This window comes from Mercenaria mercenaria, chromosome 5 (assembly GCF_021730395.1).
Source record: "Mercenaria mercenaria strain notata chromosome 5, MADL_Memer_1, whole genome shotgun sequence".
In the NCBI taxonomy this organism is placed as follows: Eukaryota; Metazoa; Mollusca; class Bivalvia; order Venerida; family Veneridae; genus Mercenaria; species Mercenaria mercenaria.
This window is the reverse complement of record NC_069365.1, coordinates 38,576,995-38,593,091: the sequence shown is the minus strand read 5'-3', so window position 1 is coordinate 38,593,091 and position 16,097 is coordinate 38,576,995. Positions and strand designations below refer to the sequence as shown.

Genomic DNA, 16,097 nt, shown 5'->3' with positions numbered 1-16,097 from the left:
GCATATACTGACACTTTCAGACAACATCAAAAAGGAACTTTAGAACGATATGACGAAGTTCCAAAAATCTCTGTGTACCCTGGCTCCGTTACTGATTTGTGTTTATACTGAGTTCAAATATGTTTTCGTAGATGAAAAGCTGACATGTCATGCTAAAGCCCAGGTATTTTCAAACAAACTGAAAATTGACCCCCCATTTGCAAAAAAAAAAAAAAAAGTCCACGCACATACATTTTGACGGGGTGACTCCTGCGCGTGACCCCTGACTATCAACCAATGCAAAGGCGACTTTCGTTTTCAAGTTTAGCATGTCTACTTTCATTTACTTCCGGAAATAGCTGAAGGTCAAGTGACGTCATTTTCTGTGTTGTCAAAAACATACATGTGCCTGGCGAGATTGCGTAAAAATGTGCCCAGTGTCCTAAGGATATATGTCGGGAGGAGAGTCTAAACTGCAAAAGAAAAGAAATGTTTACACTTCTGATAAATATGTAATTTGTAAAAGTTCATATACATTTAAGAAGTGATTTTCGGGAGCCTTTTATTTCTACCTTGAAGAAGAAGAACACTAAAGATAATAATGATTATGTTGATCATGTATAAACATAGGAAATGCATTATGACATAAAAAATTTCTGGTGTACGTTTAAAATTTGTCGCATTTGATAAACACCTTTGTTCGATAAATACTTCAAAATAGTTTCGGTCACTGACCTGTGACGAAAAATTTATATATTGAGGAAATAGGAACTATCCAAATCTATTAATGTCCTTTTATGTTCCGTACAGTTTTAACATTCTTTTGAAAACCTGATACAAAAGGTTTGCATTAAATTTCCTGTAAGTTTTTATATGGGTAGATAATGTGACTGGACCGAAATACACTATGTCTCGGCAAGTAGTAACATGAGATCGGGTAGTTTTGAAAATGCTTGGCGATAATTTATATACCTTGATTACAAAGCCGATAAAAATAAAGATACCAGGAAATTAATGCGGTGACATAAACACTGATCTGTTTTCTTTCTGAAGTGCTGACTTTTTTGGCCTTGAAAATGTGCACTGAAATTTGACACATAATGTTATTTTCCATGCAGTAGAGAACATTGTTTCAGTCCCTAGGCAGAATAGCTTGCTGTCTGCTCTTGTCTGTTGCCAGGGGAGCTGTAATCTAGTGGTTAACGTGTTGGCCGCTCAGCTGGGAAGTCATGGCTACAAGCCCCTCTGGTGCCACAACCATGCTTTCTCTTACAACACCAGTACTGGGCTTTTGCAAGAAGAGAACCCTGGAATGGTTTAAATAATTAAGGCACAAATTTTGGTCAAAATCAAGCTAAAAGCGTTCAGTATAATCTAAACCTGCTTGGCAGCACTTGCTCCTATCCACACCTGCTTTGGTGTATGCCTCAGGAGGAATAAACTGACCGCACTGTCCATTTATACATATATTTTAAGTTATGGGACATGATTGTTTGTTTCATAAACACATTGCTTTTATTTTGGCACATTTTCTTTAGTTTTAAAACTAGTTCATGCTTTTCATAAAGCATGAGACACAAACATGTAACACCTCATAAAACAGAAGAAATTAATAGAAAATAATGTATGCAAATTACCGTGGGCAATTTTAAGGTTAATTATGTAATTAGCAAAGTGGCATAGTAATTTTGCATTCAGGTGAGGACTCTACTGGTCACTGAGGCAGGGAGCATGAAAAAAAAAAAACATATATATTATATAATATATAAAAAGCATAACAAAAACTTATAATAGAATATAATAGTCATAAAAGATCATTTTGTTATGAAACTGTTTACTTCTGAAAACGTGCATCGGTAGGTGTTTTTCATAAATAGCGTTCATTCAAGTTCAAACATATATTATGTATTTATCTGTTTTCTTTTGAAACCCGTGACTTCCCATGCATGAATCAGACCCACTTGTTTGATTTAAGTACTTCCATTTAACTGCGATAAAAAACGTTTTAAGCGGAAATACAAGATTCAGGAAGTGAAATAGCTTGCCAGAAGATAATTTGCCTATCATAAACGTTTGGTGATATAGAATAATTCGCTGCTGGAGCGTGTAAAATAAATGGCTTATCAGTAAAACAGCTGTTTTAAAACATGCCAAAATAGAGTCTATGTTTCCATTTTTAAACCCCAGACAAGATTTATACGATAATGCAATTTACCTAGAATAAGTTTCTTGTATGTAGGAAATAGGGCATCGATTTCTGGCAGAGAGAATTTTGAAAAATGACTGAAAAAGAAACAAAACAAGTTTTTGCAGAATGTTTCAGCATTGAATAATTAAATGAAAAATTGTTTCACTGAAAGATTTAAATCAAATAGTATTTCTTATTGTACAGATTTATTAGATAGATTTTTTTTCATATGATAATGTTATGTGAAGGGTAAAGTATTTAACCTTTAGCCTGCTGGCGGCAAGTGTTTCTGCCTTTGCGACCAGTGCAGAGCAAGATCAGCCTACACATTCATGCAGGCTGATCATGGCCTGCACTGTTCGCTGTTCAGTCAGTAACTTTTCAATGACTATAGATAAATAGTACTGCCTATATTGAATGATGGACCAGTCCATTTTAGAAATTTAGCAGGGTAAAGGATTGTTCTGTTTTTCTTTTGATAGTATTGCCTCCAAGTCCAGCTGACAGTGACAGTGGTGTTTCAAGTGATCTGGAGTCAACACCAGAAGACAAACTACGCTTACAAGGTACACTAAATGGTCATTGTGTATAGACATAACAATTTCCCACCTTGAATGTCAACTTGTTATTTCAAGATTTTTTGTTGGCAAATAAATGGATTAAGAGCAGTGATGTAGGAATTAAGGTGCAGAACACATCAGGTTCACACCACTACAGGATCACAGTTGGGTCTGAATAAAGACGCTAATACCAAGTTGAAGGAGACCTTAGGCTAATAGCCTGATATAAATTAATGCTAGTCTATATAATGTCAGTCTTTCTTCCCATCGGAAGTAAAACAAAATATGAACTAGTTATCCCCCGCCGATGAAATCGGGAGGGGGGTATTGAAATGGCGTTGTCCGTCCGTCACGTCCGTGTGTGCGTGCGTCCGTCCGTCCGCAGCCATTTCTCAGTAACTAGCAGGTAGAATTTCATGAAACTTGAAATAAACATGAACCAACATACTGCGATGATGCCCATCAAGTTTTTTTTTGGATTGGTCAATTTCCCTTAGAGTTACTGCCCTTGATTTAATGAAAAATGCCCAAAAATGTCCGTCCGCAGCCATTTCTCAGTAACTAGCAGGTAGGATTTCATGAAACTTGAAATAAATATGAACCAACATACTGCAATGATGCCCATCAAGTTTTTTTTGGATTGGTCAATTTCCCTTAGAGTTATTGCCCTTGATTTAATGAAAAATCCACATCTGGAGCCATTTCTCAGTAACAAGCTGTTGGAATTTCATGAAACTTAAAATAAATATGAACCAACATACTTCGATGATGTCTGTCATTTTTTTTTTCAATTGGTCAATTTTCCTTAGAGTTATTGCCCTTTAATTGTTTGAAAATCTACAAATTTGTACATAACAAACCAACCAGTTGGTAGAATTTCATAAAACTTCTTTCATTCTTTTCCATGAACATTTATTGTAAACACATGTGAAGTTGTGTACCCACACCTGTCACCCTGTCACCACCTTGCCTTCGTCACCCCCCCCCCCCCCACAAAAAAAAAAAAAATTCTTTCCTTTTTATTATTATTATTTTCAAACCTTCCATGAATATTTATCAACATGCAAAGTTGTACTGTTCCCCCGCCTCACTCCTCCACCAAGTCATTCCCCCCCCCCATTTTTTTTTTTTTTTCCTTCTCTTTGAATTTTCCATCAATATTAATCATCTTATAGCCGTGCATCAATAATCAATGTTTTGGTACCACATACCAGTACCACCTGCTGCCCCGCTTCCCGTAGGACCAAAATGATAGTTCGTAAGTTTTCTCTTTAATTGAATTTTGACAAATGAAATTATTTGCTCTAGTACATCCGAACTTTTTGCCAAATATTTTTTTTGCCATTCCTGACAAACCCTTTCGGCGGGAAGTACAATTCACGAATTTACTTGTTTCTTTTTCTTTGCCTATGATTATTTAACTTTATTATCAAAGTGATTTAGTTATGAAGTGGAAGATACATGTGAAGTGTCTAACTGTTGATATGTATCACATTACATAGCAAACACATTTTCTCAAGCTATTAGATTTTTCATCAGATAGCAGTTTGTAAGATAGTCTATTTAAACTGGTTTAATGTAGGACAAATTGTAAATAAACTAAACCAGACTAGACTTAGATAAAGTAAATATGTTTACCTGAATAGTAACCTTATTGTAGAATTATTTTGTTTTCAGCATACTTGACCTCACATCATTCTTCAGGAAGAGATCAGTCACCAAACAGAGGCTTTGTCCCATCTTTCTGCCAACCCCCACCTGCTCATCAACCACTTCCAGCACATTTCAACACAGCAACACACGTAGCGATGAGACCAGGTAAGAAAAACACTTGATAACAATCAGATACATGTCGTAGACAGAGGTGATTTACATCATTTACATGAAGTTCAGAGACTGTCTTAAATCTCTAGCATTTCATTTGTTGTTTCTGAGCCGTGGAAAGTGACTTCTCACAAGTTTGAGACTGGTTTTATACAATTAGACCATGGGCCACAGGTTTTCAAACTGAATTTAGACACCAGTCACATTACACTAGCATATGATTGGTTTATTTTGATCAGGTTTTCAAAATTGACCAATGACAAGGTTTAGATACGAGATTTGTCTCCCTCACAGACAACCATTTTCGGCACAGCCATGTAAAACTTGCCATGAAGTATTAGACTTTTCACATGCTTGGTACAGAATGAAGAACAAATTTGCTGCCTCAGCAAAAGAAACCTGTAGATCTGATACTATTAGCACTGGTTATTAATTCAGGCTTTTCACACAAGTAGCTTGTTCAAGATTTTAAAATAGTCTCGAGAACCAGAATCTCATCTCAAAATATAAACAGACGTAAATATTGCTGTCATTCAAATCATGGAATAAAAGCAACATGTAAACCAATTTACTGTATAGCTAGAACACTTTAAAAGCAAGGAAACAGTAGTAAGTAATGCCTTTTCTATTAATTAATGGAGGGTCTTGAGCTGTTAGAAAAAGACAAGGAATGTGGTCGAGGGTGAACATTTCAGCTGTAAAACTTTGGAACGATATGATTGGGATATACGTTTTTTTTCCTATTCTTTTTGTGCAACCAGATGCGAATAAAAAAAGATGAACAAGTTGGCATTATTATGTAATTCTCTCATTAGTTTTGTGTATTTGCATCAAATAAAAGATGCCAACATTTTGGTTCTTGTACCAAACCAATGTTCCGCATGTCCACTTACTGAATATAAATGAGTTTTTGTTAAGTGGCACCTTGATTATGGTAAACATCTGTTTTGTAGCTTTTTGTTTTCCAATGAAAAAAAAATATTTTTTAAACATAAACATATTCAGCTATGTTACAAAGTAGTCAGATCTGTAAATACGACTTGCCCGGATAAAAACTTGATAAAAACCATAGAGATACCGCCTACCTTAAAAACTCAAATTTTTCTTTTCCCCTATTAATCTACCAACTCTTCAGGTTTACCTGGTTTTAGAGACCACATTTTCATTCCCTGGGGTGGTCTTCATTGTCAGGTTTTTCTTTATGTAACTGCTAAATGGAAAAAATATTCATCACTATAATTTATTTTCAAGGTAGACATGATTCCTTAGAGAATGGCAGTAGTTTGCTTCTGAGTAAAAAAAGGAAAAAATTCCACAGTGGCTTGATATGTTATGATGGAAAACATAACAGCTGGTAAAAAACACAGCACAACAATCTAATTTTGGCTGAATAGAAGAACCTCTTCTTACAGAATTTTATGCTGATTTTTTTTTACTGTTGACAGTTGGCACATGTTTAGATTATCGTGACTTTATGATTAGGAAGTACAGTCTAACACATATGCATCTTATAAATTGTACTACTATTTCTACTATAATTCACAGGTTTTTTATTTATTATAACTGACAGTGAATAGTTACTACAAGTGAAAAATGAAAGTAGAGCATATTAAGTAGCAGATGTACAATATGGTATACCACAAGAATTTGATTGCATGGTACATAGATGTACAACACAGGGGGTTTCGATTATATGCTTTTTGCACTTTTAGAGGTGTTACCAAAGAAAGGGAAGTAACTGGTCTAACGAAATCACTCAAAATTTCAAAACATTACATAAAACTGTGGGTTTTCCCCTTTAAAAGTTTCCTTTTTGTGATGTACGCAGGAGTTATATTATTGCATGAAAGTAATTTGTCTTGAATCTCATTAACACAAAATACATCAAGATCAGTTATGCATTATCTAAGTCTGTGTTGAAATACTATGAACATACAGATATATTTTGCTTAGGTATTGACCTACTCGGAGATGATCGCTTTGCGACGTGCAGACCAGTCAGCCTGCAATCTGCACTGTCTGGTCTGCATTGCAACGTCATAATTCAGTGAACCTTTACAAAAGTGTACGTCCATGAAGATGGCCAGTCTTATAGAATATACAGTTAAGGTTATAACTAATGTTAAAGATGAAGAAAATCAACTACGATATCTCCAGGAGTGTATCTTTGCAAAGAATCATTACAACTTGTGTCAACTGGTACATATTCGATTGTGATGGATTAAAAGATGCTGCTTTAACATTTTATGGTTTCAGAATTGATCTTCTTGTTTCTGAATCTAAATAAACTGAGGCATGGCTAGAACTGTAGAGATACAGGACTGGGATATTAGGGAGACTTACAACAGATAAAACATTAGAAAAATTCCATGGAGAAGAATTTTGATATACTTTCCTGATTTGAAAAAAAAAAGTTACTGATACACATTACTTTAGGACATAACTACCAATTTTATACTTCTAGAAAACTGTCAGTTCACAGCTTTATTTGTAAAGATAGTGTGTACTCCTTCTAGGTTGTAGAGTACATAGTATTTTTTTTTCTAAAGCAGATGTGGCAGTCTTAAATAAGTCTTGAATAAATTATCCTTTCCACACTTGCCATTTTCTTACTGTATTGCTAACAAATGAAAGTAGGCATAAATCTAATTGCAAGCTATTAGTTAAGAATGAGACAACTTTGCCTCTCCCTGTTGAGGTCCGCTCATAAAAGCTGTCATTTGAATTCCTCACCAGTATTTTATGACAAAAGCATGTCGTAGTGTTAGCTCCAGCAGCAGAATCTCTGATTATAATTACAAGGCAGTGTTTTTGTATTCTAAATTTCGCACAAAGCGTAATAACTTCTTACATTAACAACGTTTATGACAGGAAAGTCGTGTCCAACATAAGCGGTTCCTTCCTTTCCTCTGTCGGGACTCCATTGTGTGGATTTTTCACATGTTGTTGCTTTCTTCTTCTACATTTATCAGGTATTTTTATATTGCTGGAAAGCATTTCCAGAGTCCTTAGTGCATAAATTTTTAAAAGCAGTTGTAAAACATAACAGGACATTTACGCATAACTTTCATTGCATAGTATATAACAGGACATTTTTGCCTATTTTTAGTAGCTAACCTCTGCTGTGATGATTAAGTTGTGTAATAAACACATGATTAGTTATTACACAATGGCCATAAATTGTTTTGCTAATTTAGACAGGATTTGTTTTACACACTTGATGCAAGCCTCCGCTTCTTTTCGCTGTACAGTCGTATGTAACTTTTGACAATGCAAGATTAAGTAAACTTTCATATAACCTTGTTGCTAGTGAGTCGCTGGAGGGATGGTAGTGGTATTATGGTTACTGCAAAACATCATCAAGAAATGCATGATTCCCCCCCCCCCCCCCCCATTGGCTCGTGTAGAAAATGCCTTTTGTTTGTTGTCAATAATAAATGTATTTGTAAACAAAGCATATTTTAATCCTGCCATTATAGTATATCCAAATCCATGAATCAATGCAGTAGTGCTGCCTGCTTTGCACATGAAAACCTGTTATAAAGATGTAATCTGAAGTTCAGACAGCAGACATTTAATTTCAATCAATGAAAATCATTCACTCATTAAAAAATTACCTTTTTCTAACAGAAGTATTGCTTGCCATGTCAAACTGCTGATTTTTCATATTTCACCTGATTTATTATAATAAGACCTAACCTCATGGTAAAATTTGATATCAATGCTGTCAGACATTGTTAAACTGCCATTGCATTATGGAAGTGTAACAGTATCAAGATAAAAAAATTTGAATGCCCAGAATATGTTCTGTCATTTTTGACCAGTAAAGCAATTTGGGGTTGGTATTTTTAGACTGGGGCAGGCGGGGATGAGAATGTAACAGTTAATTTTCTGTTACTTTAATGTACTTTTCAGTTTACTTTAATGTACTTTTCAGTTTCAGGGTTATAGAGTGAATGGAAATTTACAGTTGAGACATAACAAAATAACAGTCTGTCTGTTAGAACAGGAGCTTTGGGGGGGGGGGGGGGGGTTCACATCAGAAATAAGTAGAATGGGGGGTGGGGGTTCACTGAGGAGAAACCATTTGAGAATGATGTTCATAAGATTTTGTAACTGTAATAATGGGTAGTTTGGCTGGTTGTCTGGAGAAAATTTGTTAGTCTGATATTAACCTTTACCCTGCTAAATTTCTAAAATGGACTGATCCATCCTTCCATTTGGACAATACCATTTTTAGCTCATCTGATTTTTTGAAAAAAAAAAATGATGAGTTATTGTCATCACTTGAGCGGTTGTCGGCGTCGGCGTTGCCTGGTTAAGTTTTATGTTTAGGTCAGCTTTTCTCCTAAACTATCAAAGCTATTGCTTTGAAACTTGGAATACTTGTTCACCATCATAAGCTGACCCTGTATAGCAAGTAACATAACTCCATCTTGCTTTTTGCAAGAATTATTGCCCCTTTTGGACTTAGAAAATATCAGATTTCTTGGTTAAGTTTTATGTTTAGGTCAACTTTTCTCCTAAACTATCAAAGCTATTGCTTTGAAACTTGGAATACTTGTTCACCATCATAAGCAGACCCTGTACATCAAGAAACATAACTCCATCTTGCTTTTTGCAAGAATTATTGCCCCTTTTGGACTTAGAAAATCTGTTTTCTTGGTTAAGTTTTATGTTTAGGTCAGCTTTTATCCTAAACTATCAAAGCTATTGCTTTAAAACTTGCAACACTTGTTCACCATCATAAGCTGACCCAGAACAGCAAGAAACATAACTCTATCCTGCTTTTTGCAAGATTTATGGCCCCTTTTGGACTTAGAAAATATCAGATTTCTTGGTTAAGTTTTATGTTTAGGTCAACTTTTTCTCATAAACTATCAAAGCTATTGCTTTGAAACTTGCAACACTTGTTCACCATCATAAACTGACCCTGTACAGCAAGCAACATAACTCCATCCTGCTTTTTGCAATAATTATTGCCCCTTTTGGACTTAGAAAATCATTTTCTTGGTTGAGTATTATGTTTAAGTCAACTTTTCTCATAAACTATCAAAGCTATTGCTTTAAAACTTGCAAAAGTTTTTCACCATCATAAGTGGACACTGTACATCAAGAAACATAACTCTATCCTGCTTTTTGCAAGAATGATGGCCCTTTTTAGACTTAGAAAATCATGGGTAGGACAATATTTCTATTATACAAAAAAAAATCAGATGAGCGTCAGCACCCGCAAGGTGGTGCTCTTGTTTATTCGTGGTGTTCACTGAAAATTTACAGACTGAATAGCGAACAGTGCAGGCCATGATCTTGGTCTGCACTGGTCGCAAAGGCACAATTACTTGCCGTTAAGTAAATTTCTCTTAGCCCTCTATTTGTAAATATAAAGGAAATCTTGCGCAACAAACTGCAGTCATTTTTATCGGGATCTGGTATAGAAGTTGCTTTTCTGCATAAAAACTGTCTTGCTGATAAATGTGGCATAATGTTAGATCTGTATAGCTGTAAATATTGCAGATATATGACTTCCCCAAAAATGCCGAGATGTACAATAAAAATAATTTGAGAAAACCGCCTTTGAATTGCATATCTATGAGGCTCCATAAAAATCCGACTAGGAAATAACATGAGGAAATTGACATTCCATGTTCGCTGTTAGTTCCGACTTCAAATATGATATAAACCTGCCTACTGTAAATAAACAGATACTGTGTCGTTGTTTTATGTAAAGGAACTATTTCTCAATTCCCTGAAGGGATTAAGTCCCGTATCTGTTAATCCCGCTATAATGCACAGAAAACTGGCAAATGTCTAAATGGCGAGTGATCTGAAATGAGCATGAATTCTTCCGATTCCGAAATTTATTAAAATAATCATTCACATGAAAGTGTATGATGATAATGCAATATTTTTATATTCAAGTACAAATATTATCTTGCGCTATTCATTTTGACTCATTTTCTAGAAAGAAAATTGTCCCTACTAAGCTACGTGGGAAGATTAGTTTAAAATCGTGATTTTGTCCGGAAATGTTGTTTAACAAAGTTACCTTATAATAAACAACAGATGTAGAAATTTCCTTAAATCATTATTTATGAGTGTTTTATGTTGTCGTGCTTTACATCATTGTTTAATGGGGCAGTGGCCTCTGGACACACAGTTTTTTTTTGTTTTTTTTTTAAGAAATTAAATAAAAGAGTTTCATTTCTAAGTGATTATAAATAAAAAATAGAAATGATAATGACTTTGTAGTCTGTCATCCTGCAAAATCTATCTGCATTATTAAAATTTTCTGTAAAATAAAAAGATTAGTTCATTATTTTGTACTGACCTAAACATGTATTTAAATTATATTGATTTTTATTTTAATAAACATTCTGGTTGAGGAATTCTTCTTTCACACCAGTTATTTTGAACTCATTAAAAGTGAAATATAAGGAAAGTTAATCAGGCATTTTGTTTTGTTTTATCCATGGTGGAATAAGATGGTTTCCCTGGCAACATTTTGATGTCGATTTTATTCTGAGAATTTTTTTAAAGTTCATGTAGAATTATTTTGCTTTTGATAAAATCAAGATGTGTTAAGTACTATTTGAAGAAATATTTGTAAAATTATATAATTCCTTCTTTTTAGCCCACCATCATCAGATGGTGGGCTATTCAAATCACTCTGCGTCCGTGGTCCGTCGTCCTTCCGTCCGTCCGTCCGTCCGTCAGTCCGTCCATCCTTCCGTCCGTTAACAATTTCTCGTTATCGCATCTCCTCAGAAACTACCTGGGGGATTTTGACCAAACTTTGTCAGAATGATGTATTGGTACCCTAGTTGTGTCCCCCTGAAAATCAGACTGGTTCAACAATTTTTTAGTAAGTTATGGCCCCTTGTTTATTTCTATAATTTACATAGATTTATATAGGGAAAAACTTTGAAAATCTTCTTGTCCAAAACCACAGAGCCTAGGGCTTTGATATTTGGTATGAAGCATCATCTAGTGGTCCTCTACCAAGATGATTCAAAATATTTCCTTGGGGTCTAATATGGCCCCGCCCCGGGGGTCACATGGTTTATATAGACTTATATAGGGAAAAACTTTGAAAAACCTCTTGTTCAAAACCACAGGGCCTAGGGCTTTGATATTTTGTATATGACATCATCTAGTGGTCTTCTACTAAGATTGTTCAAATTATCCCCCTAGGGTCAAATATGGCTCCGCCCCGGGGGTCACATGGTTTACATAGACTTACATAGGGAAAAACGTTGAAAATCTTCTTGTCCAAACCACAAAGCCTAGGGCTTTGGCATTTGTAATGTAGCATCATCTAGTGGTTCTCTACCAAGTTTGTTCAAATTATCCCCCTAGGGTCAAATATGGCCCCGCCCAGGGGGGTCACATGGTTCATATAGACTTATATAGGGAAAAGATTTTAAAATCTTCTTGTCAATAACCTACAACATTCAAATTTGGACCACATGTATGGTTTTGAGTGGCAAGATGAACCTTGACATGAGTTGACCTTGATTTTGACCTAGTGACCTACTTTCACATTTCTGTAGCTACAGCCTTCAAAGTTGGACCACTTGCATAGTTTTGTGCACTGAAAAAAACTTTGACCTTGACTTTGACCTAGTGACCTACTTTCACATTTTTGAAGGTACAGGCTTCAAATTTGGACCACATGCATAGTTTTGTGTTCTGAATTGGAATTTGACCTTGATTTTGACCTAATGACCTTCTTTCACATTTCTCAAGCTACAGCCTTCAAATTTGGACCACATGCATAGTTTTGTGTACCGAAACAAACTTTGACCTTTACATTGACCTAGTGACCTACTTTCACATTTTTGAAGGTACAGGCTTCAAATTTGGAACACATGCATAGTTCTGTGTTCCGAAATAAAATTTGACCTTGATTTTGACCTTGTGACCTACTTCCACATTTTTGAAGGTACAGGCTTTAAATTTGGACCACATGCATAAATTTGTGTTCTGAAGTGTTATTTGACCTTGATTTTGACCTAGTGACCTACTTTCACATTTCGTCCTTGAAATTGATCTAGTGACCTACTTTCACATTTCTCAAGCTACAGCTTTCGAATTTGGACCACATGCAAAGTGTTGTGTACGGAAATGAAATTTGACCTTGAGCTAGTCAGTAAGTCTTGAAATTTGGAACACTCAAAAATGGCACATTGGTGGGCGCCAAGATCACTCTGTGATCTCTTGTTAATTAAACCAGAATAGTAAGTTTTATTCAAAATAAGTGTGAAAAATCACACATTTATTGCTAATTTTCTAGCTTTCTTTTTACGGTCCCTTTGAAATCAGGCCAGATCCCATCATCGGTTCCAGAGTTATGGCCCCTTAATGGGCCAGAATTTGCTATTATAGAGACTTCATTTATTGTTTGATTTGATACAAACTTGCAAAATATCTTTAACAACAATATATCTTGGATTGCAAGATGAATCTGTCAGATCCAATCATAGGTTTCAGAGTTACGGCCCCTGATTGACCCCCGAAAGAGCCAAAATTTGCAAGTTTTTACCTTGTGAACATGATAGAAAAGACATTTTACATTCTATTTTAACCACACTTACACACAACTTAAGTCACATCTTGGTTCCTTTTGAAAACCGGCTAGATTCCATCACGGGTTCTAGAGATACTGCCACTGAAAGGGGCAAAATTTTCTATTTAGGCCCTGTCAGCCATATAGAGGTTTCATTTATGCTTTGATTTGATACAAACTTGCACAGAATGTTTATCTTGATGATCTCTAGGCCAAGTTAGAAACTTGGTCATATGGGGTCAAAAACTAGGTCATCAGGTCAAATCAAAGAAAAAGCTTGTTAACCTTTTAGAGGCCACATTTATGATCATATCTTCGTGAAACTTGGTCAGAATGTTCATAATATATTGATGATTCCTATGCCAAGTTCAAAACTGGATCATATGGGGTCAAAAACCAGGTCACCCAGTCAGATCAGATGAAAATCTTGTTAACACTGTAGAGGCCACATTTATGACCCTATTTTCATGAAACTTTGTCAGAATGTGTATCTTGATGATTCCAATGCCAATTTTAACAGGTGAGCGATATAGAGTCATCATGACCCTCTTGTTTAAAGATATAACTTGTTTATAATGTGGCTGCCACATTTTTTGTTATGAACATAAAACATATCATTTCTTGTTAAAATCATACTGTATTTGGCAAAGGTTTGAATATTGATTAACACAGCAGAAAGTAATACTGAATCCATTATTTTTGAAAACCTCCCTTCCTGGCTCTAATTATATTAGTTCATGTGCAGTAATGAAAGTAGTGCTTTTCTAAACATGTAAATATGTATAAGATGTATTAGCATAGCTGTTTCATCTGTTTTTAACATAAAATTTAAAGCCTTACGGAACTTTACGTTGGTCAATGGAGCCTCGGTAGCAGAGTGGTAATGTTTGTTGACTTTGAATCTCTTGCCCGTTACTAAAGTTGACTCACTACAACACTTGAGGTGTAGAATACTATATGTAAGGAAGCATTCAAGCTTTTGGAAGGTAGGTGGTTCTACTCAGGTGCCCATCGATTACTGAAACAATGCCTGGAGAGGCACCTTGTGTCTTCATCCACCATCAGAAGCTGGATCAGTCACCATATCACCTAAATTGTGTCAGGGTGGCTTTAAACCCAACAAAAGATATTCAGATAAAACGAGTTTGTTGCAAAAGTGAGTTTTAATGTCTTTAACCTTCAGCCTGCTGTTGGCAAGCAATCTGCCTTTGCAACCAGTGCAGACCAAGATACATTGTGCAGGCTGATCATGGTCCACACTGTTTGCTATTCAGTCCATCAATTTTCCGTGAACATCCCTTTGAATAATAAATGGTACTGCCCAAATTCAAGGATGGACAAGTCCATTTTAGAAATTTAGCAGGGTAAGGGTTAAACACAAGGAGGAGGTAATACAGTCTGGTAAAAAATCCTCAGGAGTGTAGCCTATTAGTGTGTTCAATAATAATACATTTACTGGTAGCTCTATTCCTTGGTCTCAACAAGAAGGTCAACATTGCATCGCCATTAGCAGATATTTTTATTGTTTTAGAATCTACATACATACTGGAAACTGAAAGCATCAAGAGCTCAGACGTGTGCAGAAATGTATTTTAGAATTTGTTCACAGGTGTTAGCAGCAGAAGTTAATTGATATTATTTATATTTTCAGATGTTTACAAAAGCCATACCAGTCCTCTCCATACATCACCATCAGGCTTCCCATTCATGTCCGAGTCTGACTCCGGAACGTCATCCACCACGCCTCCTTCATCCCCGCTCAGATATAAAAGTAAAAAAGGTAAGTAAGGTTGATAGATAGATAACTCTGTACTACTCATTTTCGGTCTGCCGATCTGACAATATTCATACATTAATAGTTTTCCATTCTCATAGAATGTCGTGTTCATCCCGATTCTGGTGTTACATTTGCATCCTTTTATATAGCAGTGAAAAATTTGGTCTTATGTAGAAAAAAAAAGTAGGATTTATTCAATTTTGCGATCTGGAAATCAGAGTCAAATGTGGTTGATAGGTTGCATTAAGTTTAAATAATGACCATAATTAAGCTTTATATTAAAAATAAGAAAACTGACTTCTGCACTTGATTCTTGATTTTCTCTGTTATACCAGATTAAGTGGTACCTACTAACCTGACACACTTTAACATGCGTTATTAATGGTGTGAAGGTAGGCATATGGTGATACATTGTTTTCTTGTCTTTAAAGAAACCTTGTTCGTAGTAAAAATTAGTCTTGTCCCAGAAAGTTAAACAATGCATTAATAATTTAAGTGTTTTTATTATGGAAATGACAAGAAATGTTTTATATCATGTAGGTTTTTGAAGACTATACTAGAAAGTGTCTGCACTTGATGTATAATCAATTTTACCTGAATTAGGAGACGGTTTTCGAAAGATTTATGAACATTACGTAAAAAAAAAAATACTATGCAGGCAGCTGAAATGATTTACGATAGCATGAGGTATAATCGTTAAGGACTCAGCATAAAATTAGAATCCTGACATGGTAGTCCCCAGGGTGATGATCCTTTTATATATAGAGGTACAAAATGTGAAATAATCCATAAATCCTAATATAGAATTTTATTTCAAGATTTTGTTTTGTTTTCTATGAAGATATTAAGAGAATAAAAGAGACGCTGATGTTTATGTGGCTCGTATGAAAGTAGCTGCTAAGAATAATACAGTAATTACTTAGGTTTTGCGTGCTTAGTACAAATAATATATCAGCTTCCATTATTTAAGAGGTTGGCATTTTGAACTCTTATTTTTTTTTTTTCGACTTTGAAAAGGTCTTGGATAACCAAAACATTGGAAAAAAAGTACTACTTCATCATGTGCATTAAAAGTAAAAGAAACCACCCCTTAACTTTGTTACAGCCATTTTAGTTATTTCTAATGTTAACCCTTACCATGCTGGACACGATTGGTTCTGCCTTTGCGACCAGTGTAGATCATGATCAACCTGCACATCC

General features: G+C 35.3%; 1 protein-coding gene across 9 annotated transcripts in view; it reads left to right on the top strand.

Moving 5' to 3' along the window:
- LOC123556906 (ets DNA-binding protein pokkuri-like) overlaps positions 1–16,097 on the top strand; it is a 135,169-nt gene that overhangs the window by 102,375 nt on the left and 16,697 nt on the right. For all 9 annotated transcript variants that reach the window (XM_053543238.1, XM_053543240.1, XM_053543239.1 and 6 more), the window contains 3 exons: positions 2,650–2,733; positions 4,405–4,545; positions 14,772–14,900. In XM_053543238.1, coding sequence (XP_053399213.1) covers positions 2,650–2,733; positions 4,405–4,545; positions 14,772–14,900 — 354 coding nt within the window. The remainder of the gene's footprint in view (positions 1–2,649; positions 2,734–4,404; positions 4,546–14,771; positions 14,901–16,097) is intronic.